Source organism: Sarcophilus harrisii, chromosome 6, assembly GCF_902635505.1.
Source record: "Sarcophilus harrisii chromosome 6, mSarHar1.11, whole genome shotgun sequence".
NCBI classification, from domain to species: domain Eukaryota; kingdom Metazoa; phylum Chordata; class Mammalia; order Dasyuromorphia; family Dasyuridae; genus Sarcophilus; species Sarcophilus harrisii.
Window position 1 is genome coordinate 197,002,390 of NC_045431.1, and position 25,936 is coordinate 197,028,325.

At 38.8% G+C, this 25,936-nt stretch overlaps 1 protein-coding gene across 1 annotated transcript in view; it reads left to right on the forward strand.

Moving 5' to 3' along the window:
• Positions 1 to 23,405, forward strand: part of SERGEF (secretion regulating guanine nucleotide exchange factor) — a 237,521-nt gene extending 214,116 nt beyond the window's left edge. The window contains exon 11 of the mRNA XM_012552452.3: positions 23,132 to 23,405. Coding sequence (XP_012407906.2) covers positions 23,132 to 23,403 — 272 coding nt within the window. The 3' untranslated portion in view covers positions 23,404 to 23,405. The remainder of the gene's footprint in view (positions 1 to 23,131) is intronic.
• Positions 23,406 to 25,936: the final 2,531 nt, after the last annotated feature.

Below are 25,936 nucleotides of genomic sequence, written 5' to 3' on the forward strand. Positions count from 1 at the left end.
ATCTAACATTTGTTTGAGCTCCTCTCTCCTCCCCAACCTGCATCATCCCTTGGATAACAGTCAGCGGCTCTCAGGCTTCAAATCACAGACTGCAACTTGCCTCAAGCTCAGCAGCAGTATCATTATTCCTACTTACTCTTATCAATAAGAACCTCTCAACAGGTATTGCATGCTATTTCTCTGGGAATATATTTTGCAGACATAGCCCTCTTGGGATCCAGTGTCCTTATCTATAAAACAAAAGGGTTATTACCAAGTGGCCTCCCAAGATCCCGTCTATCTCTGAGTTTATGATATCTTTGTTGTGGCAGTTGTATGTATTTCTAAGCATCTTTGGATTAGCACAATATGGTGGAATGGCAATAATAACAGAAGCAATAGCTTACATTTATATAGCATTTACTAGATGGGCAGACACTATAAGTGCTTTAAAATTGCTATCATATTTGCTATTTATAACAACCTGCTATTGTTATACCCATTTTTTACAGATGAGGAAACTGAGGCAAAGAGATTAAGTGACTTACTCAGCTAGTAAATATCTAAGTCTAAATTTGAACTCATATGCTCCTGACTTCAGAACTGATGTTTATCTGCCATTGGACTGGAGAACAAGGGAACTGACGTCCTAATACTGACCTTGGTCCCACCTTGCTGTGTGACCCTGGACAGAATATCACTTTACCTTTCTGAGCCTTGGGTTCCTTATGTGTAAAGTAAGGCTATTGCTAATTGTCCTATTGGGGTCCTATTAGGGCTATTGACAAAGATGAAACGAGACCATGGAGGTAAGGGGCTTTGAAAAGCATAAAGTATTTTATAGAGGGGAAAGAAAGCCATCGCTTGCCATAATCAGCAGTATTTCTCAGCAAATATTAGCAGGCTCAAGAGGAATAAATAGGACCAATCTTCCTGGGACCTTGATTTACAGAATATTCAAGAGGAAAGGTACCTCAGAGAGCATTTCATTTTATAGATGAAGAAAGCTGAAGTAATATGCTGATAACTGCATTTGAATATAATTGGTTTCCATTGAACTCATGTGCATTTATCTTATCCATTTAAGAACATGACTGAAGTCCATAGCCTTCCCCAGTCTTCCCAATGAAATCCATGACCCCTGACAACAAATGACTAAGACCCTATGCCCTACATACAGGAAGCTTTCCTGATTCCTAGTAGGTTTAGTCTCAGATACTTATTGGCTCTGTGATCCTGGGCAAGCCATTTAATTTCTTAGTGCTTCAGTATCCTCAACTATTAAGGAGGAATAATCATAGCAAACACCCTCCAGGATTGTTGTGAGGATCAAATGAGGTAATATTTATAAAGTACTTAGCACAATTCCTGGCACATAATAGATGCTGAATAAATGATTATTCTCTTCCTTTTTGAGTGTTCTCTCCCTTCCCAAATTATCTTTTATTTACTTATCTGTTTGAATGTTGTATCTTCCAAGTAGAAGATGGATTATAACTATAAAAAATAAAAATAAAAAAGCTCTCTGGAGCTTACATTTCCTCAAGGGAAGGGACTGATTTTTTTTTTTTGTCCTTGTGCCTTCAGACCTCACTTTTAGTAGGCACCTAAATTCTTCTTGGGATTTGATTTCATTGAGTTGGATCCAATAGCATCCCTTATGGTTCTGACAGAGCAGCCTGGCATTATGGGAAGCCCTCCAGTGGAAGGGTGGGATAGATTTGTTTGGCAATCACAACTATAACATTTGTTAATGCCAGAAATCTAATAGGTTCAGAAACCCACCCCCACTCCCATCCCCAGGCACTGAGCCCAGTGGCTGTGCATTCACTGTGCCTAGCAACAGGACATGGCAGTGCCATGGAACAATGAAGGAATGTCAATTCAGTTCAATTAATATTTTAAACAATCTCTCATATAGGATATCCCCAAAATCTTAGTATTGTCTTAAGTCATCCCCCAATCTCATCCAATTCTTGTACCACTTTCATTTATCATACTCTCAATAGACAACTTCTGTAACTCTAATTGCTTGATTTAATTCTTATAATCAGAAGGTAGGGACTGTATTTTTACCTTTCTTTGTATCTCCAGTGCTCCTCATAGAACCTGACATAATTAAGTGTTTAATAAATGTTTATTGACTGACCAAATGATTAGTTTAATTCATCAAGCACGTATTAAGGACCAACCACATGCCAGACAAGAGGCAGGGTGATGTAGTAGGTAGGGAACTAGTAGAGACAGGTTCAAGTCTCCCTTCTGATTCATACAGGTTGTGATCCCAGGACACAACCTTTCCTTGCTCTAGGAATCTAAGATTACAATTTGCTCAGAGAATGATGAGAGATTCTCATTATGGAGTTCCTTACATCCCAGGGAAGTCATAGCTCCAAGCTCTATCTTCTTTATGTGGTGGGCACTGAAAACAAAGTGTCCCCTTCTTTGAGGAGTCCATCCTTCTCATGGTGGGAACAAGTCCACCTTCTCCCTGAAGTTGTGCTTTTCAGCTGAGTGTTTTCTTCTTAGATTCTCTGTTCTGTCTCTCTCTTTCCACTGATCACATTCTATTGCTTCTCACATTTATCACTGTGTCTGTGTTATTTTCTCTTTTGGATCTTAAACTCATTGATGTAGTAGACCGTATCTTTCCTTCATCTTTGCTTCCCCAGTGTGGACGCTTACATAGAAACACAGAAATTTATCAGTAGACAAGGTTCTTAAAGGCCATCTAGACCAATATGTACCTGAAATGAAATCCTTTCTCTAATCTCTCTTGTAAATTGGACATCCATGGTTATTTTGAAGGCATCAATAATAGGAAACCTACTCCCTTTGAGGCAGCCTCTTGATTTTTAGGTTGCTTTTTTTTTTTTTTTTTTTTTTTTGCATAGAGCAGGGGTTCTTCACCTGGAATCTATGGACTTTATATGTATATGTGTGTGTGTGTGTGTGTGTGTGTATGTATATATATATGTGTGTGTATATATATATATATATATACACACACATACACACACACACACACACATATATATATATATATATATATATATATATATATATATACATATATATGTATATATGTTTTGGAACACAAGGTTTTTCAAGGGTCAATGTTGAAAAATCATCCATGCATGTTTTAAAAATAAAATGCTTTAATAAAATAAATATATATGTAATATATATTTTTATAAACTATTTCAACATAATTAGTTTTCTTTGTAATCCTATGCATTTTATTTTATGGTTTTAAAAACATTATGCTGAGAAAGGGATCCATGGACTTTACCAGACACACACACAAACAAAAAAAGATGACAAATGCCTTACATGAAGTCTTAATAGACATCTATGCAACTTGGTCCCTCTGAGACCAAACAGAACAGAACACTAATCATTAGGCATTGTGAGACAAAACTACACAACTTAGGTTTTGAATTGTGATGGGACTCACTTAAGTTGCATCTGTTCTGCATGTAGTAAGAAACCCCTTCCCCAGGGTTCATTGGATGAAATGGGAGCTTATCAACCTTGAGGCATAATTATAACAATAACTAGCATATAGTTATATAGCACTTTAAGGTCTGCAAAGCCCTTTATGAATATCTCATTTGATAGTCACAATAACACTGGGAGGTAGGTCCTATGATTATCCCTATTTTATAGATGAGGAAACTGAGGCAGGTAGCAGCTAAGTGACTTGCCCAGGATCACATAGCTAGTAAGAGTATGAGGCTGGATTTGAATTCAGATCTTCCTTAGTCCCAGTCTAATCATCTAACCAATGCACACTTAGCTGCTGTTTCCTCTCCACCATGCCCTCTTTTATTTATTGAAGCTTTTTATTTTCAAAACATATGCAAGGATAATTTTTCAACATTGATCCTTGCAAAACCTCGTGTCCCAATTTTCCCCATCTTCTCCACATCCCTCCCCTAGATGGCAAGTATGTGTTAAACATGGTAAAAAATATGCACCATACCTTCTTGTAAAAAGAAATTAATAAACTGGCCAGTCTAATGCCAAAACAGGGAAAACTTAAGATAAGTTTTCCAGGCTCTGTAACTTAATAATTCTTCCTTTATGTATCTATTTTATTTTATTTAAATTTATTTATTTTATTATTTTTACCTTCTCCTTAGATGCTGATGAAAACATTTAAGAAAACTCATTGCTGACTTGGATAAACTTGAAATGTATAACAAAAGTGTAGAATGAAGTGATCAACTAGTCAATCAGCAAGCATTTATTAAATGCCTAATGTTTGTTAGATCTTATTCTTAGAATGATGATGTCACTTTCAGAGTGGAAGCACTTATCTGCATTCTAATTAATTTCAACTAATATTTATTAAGTGCTTACTATTAGAAGGGATTAGGGAGAGGGTGGCAGAATGGATAGAGAGCTTGCTTTGGAATTAAGAAAACCGAGTTGTTGTCCTGCCTCTGAATCATATATTGACCATGGTCATTAGCCAGTCCCAAAACCTTTCAATGCCATATCAGCTTTCTCAACTCCAAGGACAAAGGAGAAAACTAGACAGGGTTGTCTGATGGGAAAGAAAGACCACCTTCAAGAGAAGACCCTGTGTAGAAGTTGGTACCTGAGCCTTGAAGGTCATTTATAATCCTTGACCTTTTGTTCTTCCAGATGAATTTCATTTATTATTTTTTCTAATTATATAAGGAAATATTTTGATAATTGGCATGGCACTGAATGATTAAAATAATTTAGCTATGATTATCATTTTTATTATATTGGTTCAACCTACCCATGAACAATTAGTATTCTTACAATTATTCAGGCTTGTCTTTTTGTTCTGTAAAAAATGCATTGCGTTGTTGTAATCATGTTGTCATTCCTATCTTTGCCTTGGTATGTAAATTCTCAATTATATTATACATTCCTTAATTAATGGAATATCTTTTTCTATTTTGCTTTGGTGGGCTTTATGTGGATTTATTTTATATTCTGCAATTTTGCTAGGTTTTAATGATCTAAATTAGTTTTAGTAGACTCCCTCAGATTCTCTAATTAAACCATTATGTCATCTGCAAAAATGATAAATGTTGTTTCTTCTTTGCCTGTACGTATTCTTTATTGCTGTAGCTAGCATTTTTACCAGTAAATCAAACAATAGTGGTGCTGACATCCTTGCTTTACTTCTGATCTTATTGTAAAGGTTTTTAGTTTATCCCCCCTACATATAATGCTGGGTTTTGGTTTCAGATCGATACTATTTAATGTATCAAGGTAAAAGATAATTTATTCCTGTTTAGAGTTAGAAGAAAAGGGCCCATCAAAATATGCTACAAAGAATAATAAAACTATGTAGCACTGTTTAAAAATATAGAGGATGAGCAATAAGAATTGATTAGGTATACAACGTACAAAAGTCATTCTGTAAAAAATTTGAAACTGTGCCCTCTAAAGGTATTAAATTGTACAGATAGTCTCTGACTAAAGGTGCTTAATGAGACGTCCTTTTGGGCTGGGACAGTATAGGAATTTGTTTTTCTGCTGTTTTTTGCTGTTTTCTCTTGAATATGCATATTGGCTATAAGGGTCTTTTTTTTCTCTTGCAGTAGGGCAGGAGAGTGCTGGGGTTAAGAAATAGGGCTCCTCTTCATATACACAGAGAGAGAGAGTGAGAGAGAAAGAGAAAGAGAGAGAGGAGAGAGGGAGAGAGGGAGGGAGGAAGGAAAGGAGAGAGAGAGAGTGAGAGGAAGAGAGGAAGGTGAGGAGGAAAATCAGAAGGAATAAATAAAACAAAAAAGGATAGCTTTGAAAGTCATATGTTGAATTTATATACTTAAAAAGAAAAGCACTTGCTGCATAGTGAAAATTCAGCTTCATATATAATCCTATATGAAAATTCTTGTTTTATTTGGTATTTGTAAAATTCACAATAATAAAATAAAAGAAAATGGGGGAAGGGGAAAAAAGGATTTCAGTGGATGGAGGTGAGGAGGGCATGGGTCCCCAGGAGGGGATTGCACTAACAGACATATGCAGGAGAGGGCAGACAAGATCATAGCAATCCAGTTGGTCTGGAAAATGGAGCCTGTGAAGGATTTTAAATGCTCATCTCAGGGGTCTAGGTTTTATCATTACAGTCAATCGGGAATACTAGAGGATCAGCAGAGTGACATGGTTGGACTGTTACATTAGAAAGGTTGATTTGGCAGCTGGGTGAAAGAACTGGGTGAGATTAGAGGTAGGAAATGGTGTTTGTTGAGTGGTTCATTAGGAAAGCATTTCAAAATCCAGGACTAGGCTGTAATGATAAAGGTCTGTACTCTATCATGGCAGTGCCCTAAAACAGGGATGCTTAACCTGGGGTCCATGAACTTTTAAAAAATACAGTTATATTTACACAGAACTAGTTTTCTTTGTAATATTTTATATTTTATTTTATGCATTTAGAAACATTATTTTGAATTATTTATAGGCTTCACCAAAGTGCCCCAAGGGTCCAGGATACAACAACCAAAAAAGGTTAAATATCCCTGGCCTGGAGGAATCCTGTAGAAGCTAGCCTGTTCCAGAAGGTCTTACCGGACCATCCCAACCCATAGCGATCTCCCCATTCTGAGGTCTCTTATTGAAAGTAGAGCAACTAATAATGGACTTGATATGAGAAAGATCAGGATGCGAATCCCACCTTCATGGACTTACTGAATTTTTTGATTAATTTCTCTGAAATGTCTCATGTTTCCTCAAAGGAGAGAGTTTTAATTTTTCATCTCTCTGGTCCCTCCCATGTCCAAATCTATAATCCTGTAATATCCGCAGTTATATTTTCTTGTGTGGGAGTCACCCCCAGCTGGACGATGAGCTCTGTGAGGTCAGAGACTGTGTCTGGCTGTATCTCCCTTTGACTTAGCTTAGCAGGGCTTAGCAGGTGGTGGAACACCCAGCACCTAAGAGGAACTCAATGTTTCCGGAATTTGTGATTGGTTGCCCGGAGCTTGCATTGGCTACAAAAGCTCTGTAGGAGAGTTGCATTCTCTGTCTCCTTTGTCCTTCCCCTTCAAGGCCACTCTCACCACCACAGTCTCCTCCATGTTGATAGGGATGCAATCTGTCAGTAGGAGACAAGGCATTCCCCACCCCCAGCTGTTGCTATGGTTACTGAGGGCTACTGTGAGCCTCCCGGGCTGTGAGCCTCCACACCTGTCCCTGCAAAATGAACCCTGGCTTGCAGAACAATGCAGGCAGGGGATTGCAGGTGCCTGGGTCCCATGTAAACACAGACTAGCTGAGACCTCAATATACCTCCTCCTGCAGAAACAAGGAAGTCCCCCAGCCCTGTCCCAGATTTCTCAACATAGCCCCTCATTCCCTGACGCTGCTGAGTGACCTGATCAGAATCTTAGTGGATGTTCATTTGGAGTAATAACAATAGTAATAATATTAAGAAAAATATCGAACATTTACATATTGCTATATAAGTATTTGGGATGTCAGTATTGGGAAGGATCTTAGAAATCATTCGGTCCTCCCATTATCATATTTGTAATAATGTGTAACACTGCCCAATATAATGTGATCACAGATCCATTAAACAGCAGAGGTTCTTGCTCCTTTTCCCTTCCTCCCCCAATTACATCTTTGTTCAGATAGTATCAGTCTGTCCCGGTGAGTTTTTAGCTTTTGTTGTTACCTGAGATCTAATCTAGTAGGAAGGATATCCATCCATCCACTCTCCAAGACTGTCTTTTCCCACAACAGACTATCTCTCATTCTTATTTATCACATTTATGGACTACTTAATGATCTATAAGATCTAGGTGACATAAGTAATATAAGAATTATCATCCCTATTTTGCACATGAAGATGAAGCCCAGAGAAGTAAGGGGAAAACAAAGGCAAGATTAGCTCCAGATTTGAGATTGACACAGCCTCCAATTCCAAATCCTCCATGATCTCACCTGAATATTAATTTGGGATGATCTAGCCTAAAATACATATTGATTGGGTTGTTGAAGGAGCTGGAAACTATGCCATTTCAGAACAGACTGAAGGAACAGGGGAAGAGCAGACATGATGGCTGCCTTCAAGGTCATCCCTTTATCGAGACTTGATGATCTTGAATCCATTGAGATTGAAAATAAAGCATGGGTAGATGATGGATGGATGCCGAGTTCATTCAAGAACCCAGAATTGTAAAGTCATCAATGATCCTCCATGACACAATCTCTCACTCTCCTCCAGAGTGTGGTGGCAGGAACCTAGGGGCAATGACATTTATTGTCTCCTGCAGTCACAGAAAATTATTCTCTGTAGTTAATAAGCCCATTGAGACCACAGCTTCTGCAGGGAATGCAGAATTCAGGAAGAAAGTCAGTCTGGGGGGGAAGAGGGTGGATCCCTTTTTTGTTAAAAAAAAATCCAAGAAAAAAATACAAAACACAGAAAACAGGCCATGTTTGCACCTAGTAACTTCTAATTCTGTCGTCTCCAATTCCCAGACCTAAGAATAGTTAACCAAAGCTGAGCTGCCGCACATCTCATTCTCACACTGCAGGTGACTACGAAAATGTACCCACAGCAACAGCAGCAGCTACAGCAGCAGCAGCAGCAACAGCATCACTTTGGGGCCCACATGGAATCCAACACTTGGGCTGATATCAAGGATCAGAATGAGAGAAGACCTTCCACCAACTCTTTCCCTTCCAGGCTCTATAGAATTAGGGTCTCCAGTTTCGTCAGTGTAAAAACTCCTTTATATCATAGTAGCTGAGAGTATTCTTGGACTGGAAAGGGTTATTTTATTATAGTAATGCAAATAATCCCTTACCTCTAGAGAGCACTTTATAGATTACAAAAACCTTTTCACATCTCTTATCTAATTAAGAAAAAGTGATTCTTAGTTCCTACTCTTCATAGTCCATAGTGTCACCTCCCCCAGTTCACTAAATTACTGATTTCTCCAGCGTGGTCCCAGGCAGCATCTGTGGTGAACTCAAGTTTCTTGCTTCCTGGCTCAAAGATCTTCCCAGCACATCATGCTGCTACTGTAATATTCAATAGCATTCCTTAGCTTATATGTTGGGTACCAACTCCATTTCAGAAAAGGGAACAAGATGACTAGTCATGGTCCTTCCCCCCCCACCCCCCCTTCTCCATCTCTGGCAACATGGGAATCACAGGAAGTCTTCCAAGTTGCTAGAGGAAACATCTCTACTTTTCATTTGGGAATTTGTATGTCCCTGGAGTCACTTTTGGAGGAGGTTAAGAGTGATCTGTTGTCCTTTCTGTATTTATGAATTATTCATTCTATGGTTCTTCAGTCGACCTTGGAGCCTGAGGTAATGAACAAAATGATAGTCTAAATGTGGCCAAGTAACTGACAGTAGCCTGGAAAAGCTTTTTAGTTGAAAGTTAGAAATTCTGTACTTGGAGTGACATTTTATGCTCATTCTGTTTCCAGTCATCAGGGGCTGTTCTGATTTTGGTCCTGGTCCTCAGGGAACTGGGGTGCTTCCTTGTCTGGAAAGTACCAAAATGTCTTATGTGTCTTTGATCACCCTGAGCAACACTGAAGCTTATCTAAGGACTTTTAAGAGCTTTCCTGTTTGTACCAGAAAGAAAAGTCTTGGGCCCAAATTTGGAGAAATCCAATAGACACCAATAGGACATTGCCTCAACATTTACTATCCAAAAAAGCCCCATCAGTTTTCAATTTATCTCTCCCCCAACTCTTTTTACCAAAAGGTTGTCATCCACTTTGATAGAATTACCCTTGGGTCACATCCATTTCTGGAAGAAGAACAAGAAGAGTGCTTTTTCCAAGAATGAAGAATTTCCTTTAAATTTAAAGGGTCATCATTTCTGCCCTAAGTAGGTACTAGAGAGTCTCTTATTGAGATAACAGTTGAGAGTTGAATACTGGGACTCCAATGTCAGTTGTGTCATAGCCATAGTTGGGGGAGGGGGAGAAATGACAAGCATGGCTTCTTAAATGTCATAAATGTCTCTACTTTGATTCAAAAAGTAATTTAATGGATTACGTCTTGAGATCATACATGACTAGAGAGCAGGTTGCATGCAAACAAATAAAGGGATTTAGTAAACTGCAAATCCAAATGTGGCACAGTAGTCAAAAAAAAATCTAATTGAAGTCCAGTAATGTAAATATAGTGTCCAGACCAGCAGAGTTTATCATCCTCGTGAATTATTCCCTGTTCTAACTCTACCTCAGATATTCTGATCTTTTCTAGGTATCACAACAAGGAAGTTCTAGGTACCTCAATTTTAGGAAGGATAAGGAAAAAATAGAGAATAATTAGGAAGTTGAAGGGTACAAGTTCTATGTCATTACAGAAAAAAACTGAAGGATCTGGGGAGATACAATGACTATAATCAAGTATCTACAAATTGCATTGTGAAAGGGATATTAAACTTCTTTTTTTTTTTTTTTTGATTCAGAGGGCAGAAATAGGAGGACTGGGTGAGAATTAAAGAGGGAGATGTGTTTGACTATTAAAAAATGACTTTCTAATGATTCTGTCTAATAATGGAATGTTTTCATTGTAAGGCAAAGTGTCCTCCATAAATGGAGGTTTAAGTTAAGGCTGCATAATTCTATGATAAGGTTGTTATGAAACCTGAGTTCAAATCCTGCCTATGTGACCATGGGCAAGTCCCTTAACTTCCATCTACCTCAATTTCCTCATCTGTAAAATGGGTATTATAATAATGGCACCTACTTCCTACGGTTGTTGTAAGCACAAGATGAAGCGATTTTGAGAAAAACTCTTTGCAAATCTTAAAGCACTTTACAAATGCTAGCTATTATTAAAAAAGACTTCTGTACTAGTTGGGAGATTGACATGGTTAGCTTCTAAGAATTCCATGATTCTGTGAATCCCTCAGCAATAGGAAAACCACACATATAGAATCACAGACTCACACTTCTATTACTCAAGGGACTTCAAAGATCAGCTAATCTAACCCCTGCCTCTTCCATCATTTTACACATGAGGACTTTACGGATGAGTAAACTGAGAAGTTAAATCATTAATTCAGATTCATGAGTAGCCTTCTGGTAATTTCTGTGACATGCCTAGCATCTTAAAAAACACACTAAGATGGAAAGAATCTTAGCTTAAGTGACTTGGGATCTTGGTAAGGGAACCTAGAGGTCAGTCAATCCAACCTTACCATTTTATGATGAAGAAACTGAAGAGGACAGACTTGTTTTATGGAGCTAATGAATAGCAGATCTGGCATTCTATCTTCAAGCAAAGGAGAAGAGAGATCTCAGTATTGCTTGTGATATCATAGGTTTGCTGACTGTAGACAAATGGTCCCTCTGGTCTTCACTCACCCCTCACATATGACTTCACCTGGAGGTTTATGGAAACTAATCCAGTGTCATTGCTGGGTGACTCTCCAAGGAGAAGCCTATGGATGCTCTCTGCTTTAATCTTCCCATACAAATGTGATTCTTCTCATGTAACTGACTTAGTTTTTTTTTTCCCCTCTGACCTTTCTTTCCATCTCTTCTTTCATTTTCACAAGGGCAGTCATTGACCCTACAATGTATTCTTGTGACTAATAAACCAATTACTCTCCTCCCCTAGCAACATAAAAAAGGTCTTCCCCCAATTGTCCTTTCAGAACCATCATCAAAATGTTCTCCATTCTCCGGGAAGAGCTTTATCTTATAAGAGGCAGCTCTCAAACTGAGGGTAGGAAGGTGGGGAAAGAAGATGGTACCAAGAGAGTGTTTTATATTGTTTCTGCCTCACTGTCCTTCTGCCCAGAACAGGGTAGGAGTGACCTACAAGCCAACTAGATTCAAGGTGAAAGAACAAATCTATCTTAGGGCAATTATATTTCTGATAAAAAAAAAATAAAGCATGGCTTCATGGGGATTAATGAGGATGTGTCAGGGAAGTTTTTTATTCATAAAAGGGATCTAGAGGGAATAGCAATGGGGAGGGTGGGGTATTTTAGCTGCTCCCTAGCAGCAGAGGATCTCAGACCTCCCTGTTGATTTAATACCTGCCAGCCAAGGGCAGGTAGGTAATGTAATAGATAAAGTGCTAGTCTGGAGTCCAGAAGACTCATCTTCCTAAAATTCGAATCCAACTTCACCTTACTAGCTGTGGGACCCTGGGCAAGTCAAGAAGGAAATGGCAAACCACTTCAGTATCTGCCAAGAAAAAACCAATTACAAGGAAGCAGACTTGACTGAAAAACAAATGAACAATAAAGACAGCCCCAATTAGGCCTGGGTATCCCCTCTGGTAAAGTAGAAAAAATTCTGGCTCTTGAATCCTTGGGTTCAATTTCCCGCTTGATGCCTTAGTGACCTTGAATAAAAGTCGCAACTTTCTTGGGTCTTCATATTTCTTCTGTACAATGAAAGAGTTAAGCTAAATGGCTGAAGTCCCTTCCCTCTCTAGGTTTATGATCCAGTGATCTCTCACACCCAGTCTCTAGTACACAGAGTGGCTCCAGTCTCTACCTTGCACTGACCAACCTCCTGGACAGCTCTTCCCTTGCCAACATCCTCCTTAAAAGATGGCACCTGGGGCTGAATGTGACATCCCAGCTACAGTCTGAACCTGACAGAAAGAAGCAGGACTGTTGCTGCCCTTGATCTGGATTGTTATCCCTACATTACTACCTCCCTGAGGTCATATTGGCTTTTATTGGTTGCTCAGTTGACTCATATCCATATTCACCCATTTCTTTTCTCTCTCTGGTTTGGTTTTCCATTCTGGCAGCCCAAGCATTACTTTTCCTAACGATTGGGTCACATTTGGATTCTTTTGGCAGCCAAGTTGCCTAGTGGATAGAACATCAGGCAAGAAGACTTGTATTCAAATTCAGCTCCAGATGCTTGTATCACCATAGGAAAAATCACTTAACCCCTGTTTGCTTCAGTTTCCTCATCTGTAAATTGGGGATATTAATAGGATCCACTTCCTAGAGTTGTAAAGATTAAATGAGGTAATAATTATAAAGCACTTAGCATAAGGCCTTGCACTATATAAATGTGGTTGTTATTAATATTATGATTATTTCATAAAGATTTTGTAAAAACAAATACAACACTAATTTTTATGTTCTTCTTTTAACTCTCTGAATCTCCCTTTCTCCTACCCCCTCCTCCTGGCAGAAGGACAGCCGCTGCTTTAGGTTTCATCTTTCATCTCATATGATCGAAGATGATGGTGTGTTGTTTAAAATTATTCTTCTGGTGTCTTGTGTTTCTAGCATCTCTGCCCTGGCTATCACTTTTCTGCTTTCATTTCTACCCAATCATGCTGTTTCTTTGTACTCCTCCTTAGATATCTGGCTGGCAATGATTTTCCTTGAGAAGGCAAATATGTACTTTTATTCAAAATGCTCAAAGCATATCGGACTATGGGTGTGAGCCAGCATTGCGGGATGCTGCTGCTCCCGGGATCTGGATGCTTTCCAAATCCAAGTCATTGTTCCTTTCCCAAGTATAGGGCTGCAATCACCCTACAAGAAGGACTTGTAACATCTAAGATCTGTCTCTATCTCTCTGTGTAGATCTCTATCTCTCTGTATTCCTGTGTTTCTGTATTTCTGTCTCTGTCTTTGTATCTCTATCTCTGTTTGTTTCTCTGTGTGTCTCTGGTTCTGTCTCCCTCTGTTTTTTTTTTTTATCTCTGTCTGTCTCTTTTCTATCTATCTCTTTCTTTCTTTATCTTTCTCTGTGTCTCTGTCTCTATCTTCCCCCCTCCCTTTCTCTCCCTTTCTCTTTTTCTCCCTCCCTCCCTTTCTCTTTGTCTCTCTGGCTGTCTGTTTCTCTCTCTCTCTCTCTCTCTCTCTCTCTCTCTCTGTGTGTGTGTGTCTGTCTTTCTCTCTCTCATCAGTTATACAGGGACACAAAATCACGAGACTAAAACAGCTTGGAATTTCATGCTCAGCCAGTGCCAGTTACGCAGACTGTCCTGGGAAGATTCTCCTGTCAGCGTCTTCTAGCCTATCAGATATCTCTGTCCAGCTCACTTGTTTTTCACATGTCAGGGTCATCCCTGTCTGAACACTAGCCATGATAACTCTACAGTTTTACTTGAAGTAAAAAAAAATTCTCGGTGAAAATTCATGAGGACTTTTAAATGAAGTGTAGAATCATAGACTGTCAGAGGAGGGAAGACCCATATGTTATAGATTGAAAAACAAAAGGTCCAGACAGGTAACTTAACATACTCCTGCCTTTCTTGTCCTAATATTCTTTTCATAGGTGTTTCTTATTTGGAGGGAACCAAAGAATTTATGCTGAACTTTGTAAAGTTTTGGTGATGAGTTCTTTATTATTTAGTTAATAAATCCATGGAGAGAACATCTGAAGCTTCTGAACTGGAGATACCCTCCATGATATAGGTATATAAAGCTCATACCTACGTATTATCAACAAAGTTGATTCTCTGGGCTTATGGATGTCACAGGGGACCCCCCAAGCAGATCTAGAAGGGATTTATCTGAAATTGTGTGGAAAGGGACCTAACCAATTTGGAGGGAGGGAGCTTGTGCACCTGCCTAGTACTGTAGTGTGTCATAAGTGAGCAGGATGGAAGTATGAGAGGATCCCAGAATCACCAAATCTCTGATTTAGAAGGATCTCAGAGGGAATCTAGTCTAACTCTTTTCATGGAATTCCCTCTAAACCTCTCATTTATACCATATTCAAAGACTTCTAGTAGTAGGAAACTTACTATTGTCAAGGTAGCCCATTCCAGCTATATGTAGCTCCTATTATTAGGCCATCTCCCCATATTATTTGTAGTTAGTTGCTCATCATTTCTATACCTATTCTTTTTGACACTGAGTTTAGCAAGAAGCTCCCTATGCACTCACACTGGTACAAATCATTTGTGATTACAATACTAGAATTTTGTTAAAAAAATCCTCTCATGTTGGATCAACTTCCAAGAAATCCAGGGCAGTTCTAGATGGACAGTGGCTGGACCTGTTAAGTATCTTCAAGCAGGTCTGGTGCTATATATCTGTAATTCCTGTTTCTAGGAAACTGAAGTTGTTGGATCTCTTGAGCTCAGGAGTTTTGAGCTTCAGTGGACTAAACAAGTCTCAGAATCAAGTCTTCCCAAAGAGACTCTGTGTATCTCACTCAAGTTCTTAGACATACAATCAAAAACCCAAGAAGAACAATGTCAGTTCATATACTACCAAATCAAATACTAACTGTCCTTTGAACTAAAGATTGAGTTAGTCAGACTCTACCCCCAAACCTTCTTGTAAGCAGCTCTAATTAATTACATAAATAAAATCATTGCTTAGCCTCCCTAAAACACAGTTCTTTTTTTTTTTTTTGTCATTATAATATGAGTGAGTTGGAGACATCAGAGGTCATATATTTAAGATGATTCTATTCTGATCAGCCCATTATGGTGCTTACAAACTGGCAGGCAACTCATTTCTGTTCTTGGCATTATCCCCAGCGACTTGACTTGGATGATACTGAAGGAGTAAGGCTGATGACTTTTCACAAATCTGCCTCACTTAAGTCCAATTCATACGCAAGTCAAGACATCACTCCATGCTGTCATTGGACCTCTTCTAGAAATACCAAGGATGAACAACAACCACGATAGTTTAGGGTCTCCATATTGCCTACTTGAAGCTCCTCAGTATAAATTCTTTGTGGTTTCCATTCCATTGCCCCTACAACGATTCATTCTTATTCAGGGGGAAAGAGCACTGGTCTGGGAATCAGGAGACCTGAGTGCTAGTCTGGTCTCTGACTCTAGAATTTGATATTGGGTAAATATCTTTTCCTCTTTGGAATTCATTTTCTTCTTCTGTAAAATTTTTATTTAGTTGTATCCAATTTTCATGGAATTTTCTTGGCAAAGATACTGAAGTAGTTTGCCATTTTCTTCTCCAGCTTATTTCACAGATAAGCAACTGAGGCAAAGGTAAAGTTACTTGCCCAGGTCATGTAGTAAATAAGTGTCTGAGGTTGAATTTGAACTCAGAATGCCAGGCCCACTGTGGTGCCACCTGGCTGTCTCTTTGTGGGGGAAAAAGGATGAATTGGATGCTCTTTAGGCATATTTCCAAATTTAGTGTTCTGTGAATCTTAACATCCAATTTGGAAAAGCCTAAACCCCAAGTGGATTACAACTTATATGGGAAATTAGTCCCCTCTATCCCTGAGGATCCCAACCTTATGGCTATTAACAACCATAGAACAATAGAAAATTACACCTGGAAGAGCCTAAACAGGTGATGTAGTCCAGTCATTCCTGGAAAGATGAATTCCAATTTTCCAGATTCAACAAGTGACCATATATGGCTTTTTCCTGAACATCTCACTCAGTACTTCCTGAAGCACTTCTTTTCATGACTGGACCACTGTGATTTTTAGAATAGTCTTTTTTAAAGATTTAGGATATTCTTTATTATATATTATATATATTTAATAGTATTTTATAAATATTATTTATTTTTAGATTAGAATATCCTTTCTTCTATGGAGCCGCTTCCCTGAGAATTCTACCCATTTTTCCTAGTTTTGCCTTCCAGGGCTAAGCAATTCTAATCTCCATGTGATCACCTTTGAAGTTACTGAAGGCAGTGAGCATATCCCTGCCTAAGTATTCTCTTCTCCAAGCTAATGGAACCTTTCTTTAGAAACATACCATTTTACCTCAAGAATTTTCATGGCCCTCTTTAGGATGGCTACTGGCTCTTCCACCTCCTCTAAAACTGAAAAAAAAAATGCAGGCTCTACAGATACTGTTTTCCATTTTTTCCTTTTTCTTTATGTTTGTAATTTCTTATCTTCTAAAAGTTATTTTATTGTACTTATGTTTTGGTCAACAAAAGTCATAAAAAATTGAGGTGAGACATCTCCATCTTCATCCCTCCATTTCTCTCTCCCGTTTCACTGATACAATCTACCATTATGAACATTTACTGAGAGCAAATGTACAAAACTCTGTCTCCTTCCTTCATCTTTAAAGTACAAAGAACAGGGATACAATTTCCAAGAACAGGGATGCAATTTATTTTATTGGACTTTTTCAAACTGACCACTTTATTAGAAGCTGAACCTGGTGGTCTCTTCATACACGATATCTCTACCCCAGAAATTAACTTCCTTTTGGAATTTTGCTTACCCATCAATCAGATAAAATCTAAGTTCCCCCCATAGAAACCTCTACAATTTCTTGACATCTTAAACAAATCCACTGAAGCATGTATAGTCAATGTGAAACTGTGAGTAGATAAATCCCATTATAAGGTCAGGCCTTCTAAAACATCTCTTCTTTAAGAGAAGACTCAATTCACGTGGCACAAATGTTCAGTGGCTCTGGAAAAAGTAAGGACAGAAATTGGGCCCCAGTTAAGTTCTCTAGAAGGAAAGAAAAAATGGAAATGCCAACTTCAATAGCGTGGGAAGCTTGGAATAGTTTCAATGAATATCAGTTCTCGGTATACATTTCTTGATCTTCCATACTCATCCTTCTAACTAGACTGCCCTACTTTTACCCCTTAGAAGAATTATAAATGTCATACTAGCCCTCTCAGAATTAGGAAAGTAACTTTGGGACAAGAGGGAACAGGACTCTTTGGAGCTACTTCAGAAATACCTAGCTCTTGAGACTGGAGGTACTGTAATATTGTACATATTCACCTTTTCACTGTTTCTGGATTTTTCTTGGTCTGGTCCTGTCACCATAGAACCTTACTTTTGCTTACCTCTCCTATCCAGTGGCAACATTTCCCTTGGTCTGTTCCTTTCTGTCTCCTCCCTTGCTTCCCCTGTCCCCTCCATTCAGCTTTCATTATAATTTGTTACTCCCCTCAGTCCCAAGTAAGTAATGTCATACAACTGAGATGTTCCTAAAATATGTATATAAAGGAGATTTCTCTGGATATCACACTCTGTTCTAAAGGCATATAGGGAATGTGCTACAGCAGAGACATTTCTGCCTTCCTGCTTTGTGTATGAGGAACATGTTGGAGAATTTCCTTAATCTTATAGCCAGGATTACTCCTGTCAATAAAGATGAGGACAAATGATGCAACCAGAAGGAATTTAGAAAGCAACTGTAGGGATTATATAAGACCTAGGGGCACAAGTGGGATTTTCTTCCCTGCTGCCAGTTGAAAGTAAGGACTTTAGAAGACAAAGAGAGATTTCAGGAGGGATTAAAGAAGTAGGATTGAAGAATGGGATTTAAAATACAAGAATGATGGGCTCTTACAGATGAAATGCATTTGAGATGTAGAAATACATATACATATATAGGTATATGTAGAGAGATATAGAGATAGATAGATATGTATGTATGTATATAGTTATCTAGAAACTTCCAGATCTGAATAAGAGGACTTGAAAGTGAAAATGGAAAGGGAGGAGATGCTCAAACACCACTATTAAGCCACTCGTCACAGGTAAGACATGGAAAAAAGAAGATCAGTGGAGATGTCTATTAATTTACTGGAGATGACATTAAGGAAGAAGGGTAATAAAAGTATACATAATTTCAAATGCACAAACCAAAGTGCATGGAATGTATGTAATAAAATGAAACCAAAAAGAAAGAGATAAATACTGCCTTGTTGACATTACTGAAACTTGGTGGGATGTGACTCATGAATAAAATGCAGCAATAGAGCTCTATATCCTACTCAAATAGAACAAATTTGGAGAAGGAGAGGTCTACTGCTTTGTATATATAGACGGTAAATGTCTAGGTATAAATCTATGTGCTAGACCAAGCAAGTGTGACACACAGTATTTAGGCAAAAATTAGGAAAGGGAGAAATAAGCAATATCATGACAGGATTATACTATAAACCACCTGGCCAGGAGGCAGAACTATATGATAAGTTCTGGAAGGAGAGCACAAAATTGGCATGAATATTTGCTATAGTAGCGCTGTGGAATTCTGCTATAAATATTATTGGAGGACTTTTTCTAATAAAAGCAAAGCAGCTGAGCAACTCTTAATTTGCCTTGCTGATGATTTCCTCCTTCAAAAGGATAAGAAGAATTCTATTCTTAGCCTGGCTTTGAGCAATAAAGAGGAAGTAGTTATTAAAGTAAAGATGATGGGAATCTTGAGGATAAAGTGATTACACTACCTTGAAGTTCAAGATAGATAAGAAGAGAGCATCCTAGGTTCAAGGACTCTCAGAGTTGGAATGGATCTCAAAGGCCACCTGCACTGCTTGGAGTTGACATAATGATGGAAAAGCATGAAAGAAGGTAGACCTACTTAGCTGCTCTTTTGTTTGCTTTTTTCTACCAAGGAGAGTTGTTTTTAGATTTAGGAATATGAAACAAATAGGTTTAACAAGTAACTGAAACCCAAAATAAGTAAAGAGATGATCTGAGACCATCATATATCATCCAATCTCAAAGAATTTAAATATTCAGACCCAAACAAACTCTGTCCAAAAGTCCTGAAAGAACTTGAGGATATGATTGCTGAAGCACTGTCAGTGATTTTTGGAAAACTGTGGATAATGAGAAGGGTATCATAGCACCAAAGAAAGAAAAATTGAGGATATGACTACTGAAGCACTGTTAGTGTTCTTTGGAAAACTGGATCATTAGAAGGGTATCATAGCACCAAACAAAGTAAAATAATGACAAATGGGTATATGCTTGTTTATTGATTCATTGAAAATACTATCCAATTTTCAAAAAAAGGGAAGACTGTAACAAGTTTTAATTGGACTTCAATAATGCATTATGAAAGGAAATGATTTGGAACACTTGGTGGGGGGAACCCAGTGATCTCTAAGAGGTAATTTAGACTCATGAAGAAAAAGTCATGAGCAGGGTGTAATGGTACATATTTGTAGTTTCTGCTATTGGGGAAACTGAGGCTGATAGATCATTTGAGTTGGGCACTCTGATTCCTATGTTATTAAGGCTCATGGTGATTTTGTCTTTTAAGTCTGGCACCAATATGTTTAGCATCTGAAAAGGGAAGGCCACCAGGCTGCCTAAGGAGGGACAAAAAAAATGGAGCAGGTTAAAGTTTTTGTTTTGATCAGTATTGGGATTAGGTGAGTGATCATTACGCTTTCAGTCTGGATGAAATTTTTGATTCAATCTCAAAATAAAATAAAATTAAAAGCAAGTCATAACAAATTAATCTCATTTTCCTTTATTACTGAGTTTACTAGACTGGTAGAAAACACATACTGGAAATATACCTCAATTTCAGCACATTATTTGAAAGATTCTATCTCATTTTTCTTGTGATTAAGAAAAGATCTGGGCTGGATGATAGTGCAATTAGTTAAGAATCTAAACTAGTTGATTATATGCACAGATTAGTGATATAAACCTGGTGAGAAATCCTTAGCTATTGCTTTGAGGTGCTGTCCTTGGTGCCATTCTGCTGAAAATTGGTATGGATTGCTTGCGTGAGGACCTAGATGGCATGGTTATCCCTTTGAAGATGTCCTATAGCAGAGAGCAATGGCTACTTATTTGGACAACAAAATTGGAATCCAAACACATTTAGAAAGGTATAAACTACCCCTCCAAAAGAGAGAAAACAATGAGGATAGATGAAGATCTTTATTTAAATTCATGATCTAGCACATAATAGATAATTAATAAAGTTTGTCAATTGAGTTAAAAATATTTAGGATGGAAGAGGTAATATAATGCATGAGTACTGGGGGGAGAGAGTTTTGATAGACTGCAAGCTATATATGGGTCATTGTATGACACAGCAGCCAAAAATATTTTTTTCATCTTAATCTGAATTAATAGGAACATCGTTTGGATTATTAAGGAAGTGATAATCTGTCCTGGTGAGAATTCTTCTGGAATATTGTATTCAGGTCTGAGTTCCATATTTTGAGAGATGATATTGACAAACTGCAATGAATCCACATTAATGGTGATGGGAATGGAAATCCAGTTATTAAGGAATTGACTAATAGTCCCTATGAACATTTGGGGTAGCTGCTCTAATTTTGCTCATCTTGAGTTTCCTTGGGCTTAATTCAATTCTACATTGCGCATAGAGCACCTTCTCTGATAAGGGCATGCCCTTCAGGAGAAAACTAGATTTTACCTTTGGAAAACGACTGCAGAGGGGACTTCTGTTCTGTTCTAGATGAAGGTTTTGGCAGATCTATTTAGATGCTTGCAATTCTGCCATCCTGTACAATAATCAAATGAGCCATAATAGCTACAGTCTTCATAATAGCCGCGTGAGCCACAATGCAGACAGTTCTGTCCCCTGAATGTCAGTATCAGGTACAAAGTAAGTGCTTAATAAATGTGACTTCTGGCAGTGCCAGAGAGAAGAGGTGACTTTCCAGAGTCATGTAGTGAATCAGCTGAGGAGCGAGGACTCTGTTGCATGTCACTCTTTCTAATTAGGTGACTTTCTAGTCAGCCCTCCTTGCTAGAGTGAAAAAAAATCCTTGAAATCCCATGTTCTCCATAATGAATGCTTTCCCTGGAATGAACATTCAGGTTCCTGCTCTAAGTGGAAGGCCCCATTTTTAAGGGCAGGGTTTCCTACTGAGTAGAGGTATAACAAATGTGCGGGAAAGTCCCTTCATATGGTCATGGGCACATGGAGATCACAGCAGTGTGAGTCTGTGAAGACAAATATCCAATGTGGACCAAGGGATTTTGAGTTTGGTATTATGTTGTCCCCACAGATGACATTGAGGGATGAATATTTGGAATTTGTGTAGTATAAAAGAGGTGAATAAGATGTGTTGACTTGTACAATAGTAATGATACTGGAGATAAAATCTGGGTATCCCAGGATCTTGGAAAAGGCAGAACCCTCACAGACACACAGGATGATAATGATGGAGACAATGACAGCCAAGATCTAGAAGATAGGGATTAAGTTATGGTTCTGCCATCCAGTCACCCTGTGACCTTCTCTTTAAGTCTCAGTTTCCTTTTCTGTAAAATGAGAAATTTGGTTTTCCCTGCAACTCTTGTATACTCTGTATCTCAGCACTTCCCTGAAGAACTTATCACATAATATTGTGCATCTTATCCCTCTCTACTAGACAGTAATCTCAGTGAGAGCAGACTTTGTCTTATCTAATCTCTGTACCCATCCAGGTCCCGAGTATAGGATTATGCACACAGCTGGTGTTTAATAGATGTTCACTGAATGAGTCCCATCACAGAAGAGGAGACTGAGGTCCATAGAGGATTCAATATTCAATGAAGTCTACGGAGCAACTTTTTAGGCAGTGCTAGAACTGGAAGCCAGGTCTTATTGTCAAGGCCTTTTTGATATATTTTTACTTTAGAATATACTTTTATTTTCCATTTGACAGATTCCATCCCCTTTCATTGGTTCTCTTCATCTCTTGCCAAGAAAAGCCTGTCAGCAGGCTTAAAGATTTTTCTGATGTGCCGTTGAGAGCAGCATGCTACCCCATGTACTAGAGAGAAGGATTTCTTTCTTTTTTATCAAAAGCAGTCAGATGAACTCTTCTTCTGTCCAACTGCCCAGCATGGTGCTGTACTCAATATCAGTGTCCCTTGGGTCACTGAGGTCAGTAAGCAGGAATGTCCCCGGAGGTCTTTATGAAGCCCCTGAATTGCAGCCTCTGATAGATCTCCAGCTTTGGCCTTCTGGATCATCCCCCAGTCTCTCTAGAGAGTGAACCATTTGGTAGGAGGATAGGAACCTGCTGGTTGCTGCCTTGTGGCCAGGCCCTGCCCCTCCTCCCACCCCTGCTCCTGCTGCTCGTCAGCTGGTATAGCTATCTGGGGCTGGGCACATTGCCCAAACCAGGTGGTGAACTGGGCCCAGAGCCACCAGGCCTCCTTCCTATCCCAGATAAATGCCTTCCAATTGACTTGTCTGCCAGCAAGAATGAGCACAGTCCTTCTCCCCCATCCCCAAGTCCAGAGTCCACAGGATCAAGGGATTAACTCTTCATCCATAAACCAAATTGACAGACATCTTTCTCTAACCTAGAGGTTGGTGATCAATATTGGTATCTTTCTTCCTCGGAGACAAAGAAGTCCAGGAAGACCCAAGAGCGTGTTCTATGCTAAAAAGTAGGAGCGAGCCCATGGGGGCTAGCAAAGGCGGTCCAAAGCCCAGAGGTTTGCCCTGCTGTTTCTAGAGGAGAATTCACGTTTATTGTTTCTCCTCTTTCCCGTAGGAAGCTCCTGTTACTCTTGGGGCTGGAATGAACATGGCATGTGTGGAGATGGTACTGAAGTGAATGTCTGGGTCCCGAAGCCAGTGGAGTCTCCAAGTTTAGCCCTGTGTCTCCTTGTGGGTTGTGGAGCTGGTCATTCTCTCGCTGTTGGCCAAGCCCCAGCCTTGCCATCATTGCACTGGAGCTCCCAGGACACAGAGTCAAGCCTGGAAAACACACAGCAAGAAAAAGCAAAGGGAAGAAGCACAAACATTGTTCCCACACCAAGCTAGCGTGTCCTAAAAAAGGAGATTTCGTGCTTAAAGGGCCTTTTAATAAAATCGATTTGGACAATTTTGTGGACTTGTTCATTGGGACACAGCAGGTAAAAAGGGGTAAGTATTTAGGAAGTGCTGATCATTTTAACAGCTGGATGAGAGTCAGGGAAAATGCAATTTCCTGTACATCCAAGAAACTTCACTCTTCAGCAAATGAGAATGAGAACAAAGGGGCGCCATTACCAGCTTTCAAAAGGTAACAAGTTTTAATGCATATGGATTAGGGAACAGGGATTAGGGTTCCATTGATTCTCTGAAGGTCAGATCACCTCCATCTTTCTCCTGGCAGTCTCCAGTGGTGCTGAAGCCAGTAGATCCTTCATGGAATTTTGTTTTTGCAAAAGACTTCAGAGGTTATCTAATAGAAAGATTCTTAACTTTTTGAGTGTTATGGAGCCATCTGGCAGCCTGGGAAGTCCAATGGATCCTTTTCTCAAAGTAATATTTTTATACATAAGAATAAAATGCATGAGATTACAAAGGAAGCTCATTATATTGTAACAGAGTTATCAAAGTATATATTTTTAAAAAAACAAATTCATGATCCTAGTAATAAAAACCTTGATGTAATCAACGAACAGTATGATTTTCCTTATGTTGCAAAGAATGGATTTTGTAAGCACTCTATCTATAATTTTCCATCTTTATGTTGTATTACTATGGGTTGGTAAAGTAGTCTGTATCCTCCAAATGTGTTTGTGGATATTGCTACTGGTGACTCATTTTTGTAAAACAGATCATTGATGAAAAACAGGATGTAAAACAGGAAGAGACCTCCCTCCAACTGATTAGATGGAGACAAGGAGCTGAAAGCAGAAAGCACAAAGCATCTGGATCCCCAATAATTCTGCCATAAGTATGGGGTTTCTTTTCTAGCCAGAGATTACCAGGGCCTAGAATGCCTGGACCAAAGAAAGTTAGCTCAACCACAAGGCTCCAGTTACTTGCCTTGCCTTGACTCTTGAGTATTTGAATTGGAGTCTGAAATTAGGTCATTGCCTTCCTCTGGAGTGGTTCTAACTTTGGATACATAGGCTATGTGATCTTCCATTCCCTCCCATTCCCAGGTATAAGACCAACCAGGGAGTCAGGAGTCCTGGGTTCCAGCTCCAGGCCCGGTACAAACTATTCTATAATCTTGAACTAGTTTTTATTCCTCACTGAACCTCAGTTTCCTTCTCTGTTAAATATGACAATTTAATTCAGCCAACCTTTGTTAAGCTCTTTCTGTGTGTAAGACTAGATTAGGGGCTGAGATATAAAGGTGGATTAGACACAAGCCTTGCCCTCAGTGGGTTTCAAATCAAATAGGGGAAGAACATGCACACATGTGAATAGTCCCACAGTTCTGCCTGCTGTACAATTCCACCTGGATGATTTGTTGGTGTCCTAAAATCAGAATATTCAAAATAGAATTCATTACCTTCCATCCTAAATTCTTCTGTTTTCCAAAAATCCCCATTTCTGTTGAGGATATCACTGTTCTTCAAGTCACCCAGGTTTATAATCTTAAACTCATCCTTGATTCTTCCTTCTTTCTTAATCCCACACCCAATCCAGTTGATAGCCAGTTCCCATAGATTCTACCTCCACAATTGCTACTTTCCTGATACCATCTTTCCTTCAACTTGGATGACAGCCTAAGCACTTCAGTTCCACAAACATCAATTAAGGACATGGGATGGGCAAGGCATTATGCTTGACATTGGGAATAAGAATGGTAAGTAAACTGTAATTTCCCTGAGCCAGGGATTGTTACATATTTATTTTTATATTCCCAACTCTTAGCACAGTGCCTGGTACATGAGGGACTTAATACATCATAGAATCAAAGAACTAGAAAGTATCTCAGAGGCTATCTAGTTAAATTCCCTTATTCTAGGAGGCTGAAGTGCTTAGTTAAATGTCTTGCCCAAGATCACACAGGTAGTCATAAAAGATGAAATTGGGACCCAAGTCCTTTGATTCCAGAGTCAATACTCTTTCTAGGACACTAAAACATTGAATGAATTGAAGGAAAAAGAAATACACAAATAACTATGATGTAATTTATAGTATAAGTGTGAGCTCAGGCTTCATGACACCTGAATTAGTCCTGGAAGGAAAAGAAGGATTTCAGTAGTAAGGAGAGATGTGTGATAAGTCCATTCCTGTCATAAGGGTCAGCTTGTATAAATAAGTCAACATAAGTTAGAATTTGGAGGAGGGGTAATTAGTAGTTTAATTTACCTTGAGCATAGAGTGCAGAATATAAAAGCAAAATGTAAACTGGAAAAGGTAAGTTGGAATCAGTTGTGGAGGACCTTGAATATTTAGAGTTGATCTTTTATTTAGTAAAGAATGGAGAGTCTTTATTGACTTTTGAGCAGAGGAGTTGCAATTTGGCATGTTTCTCAAGACGATTAATCATTCTGTCAGAGAGTGAAACATATATTAGGAAGGGTAGAGCTTAGAATCAGAGAGATAAATTAGAAGGCTAAAGTCTAAT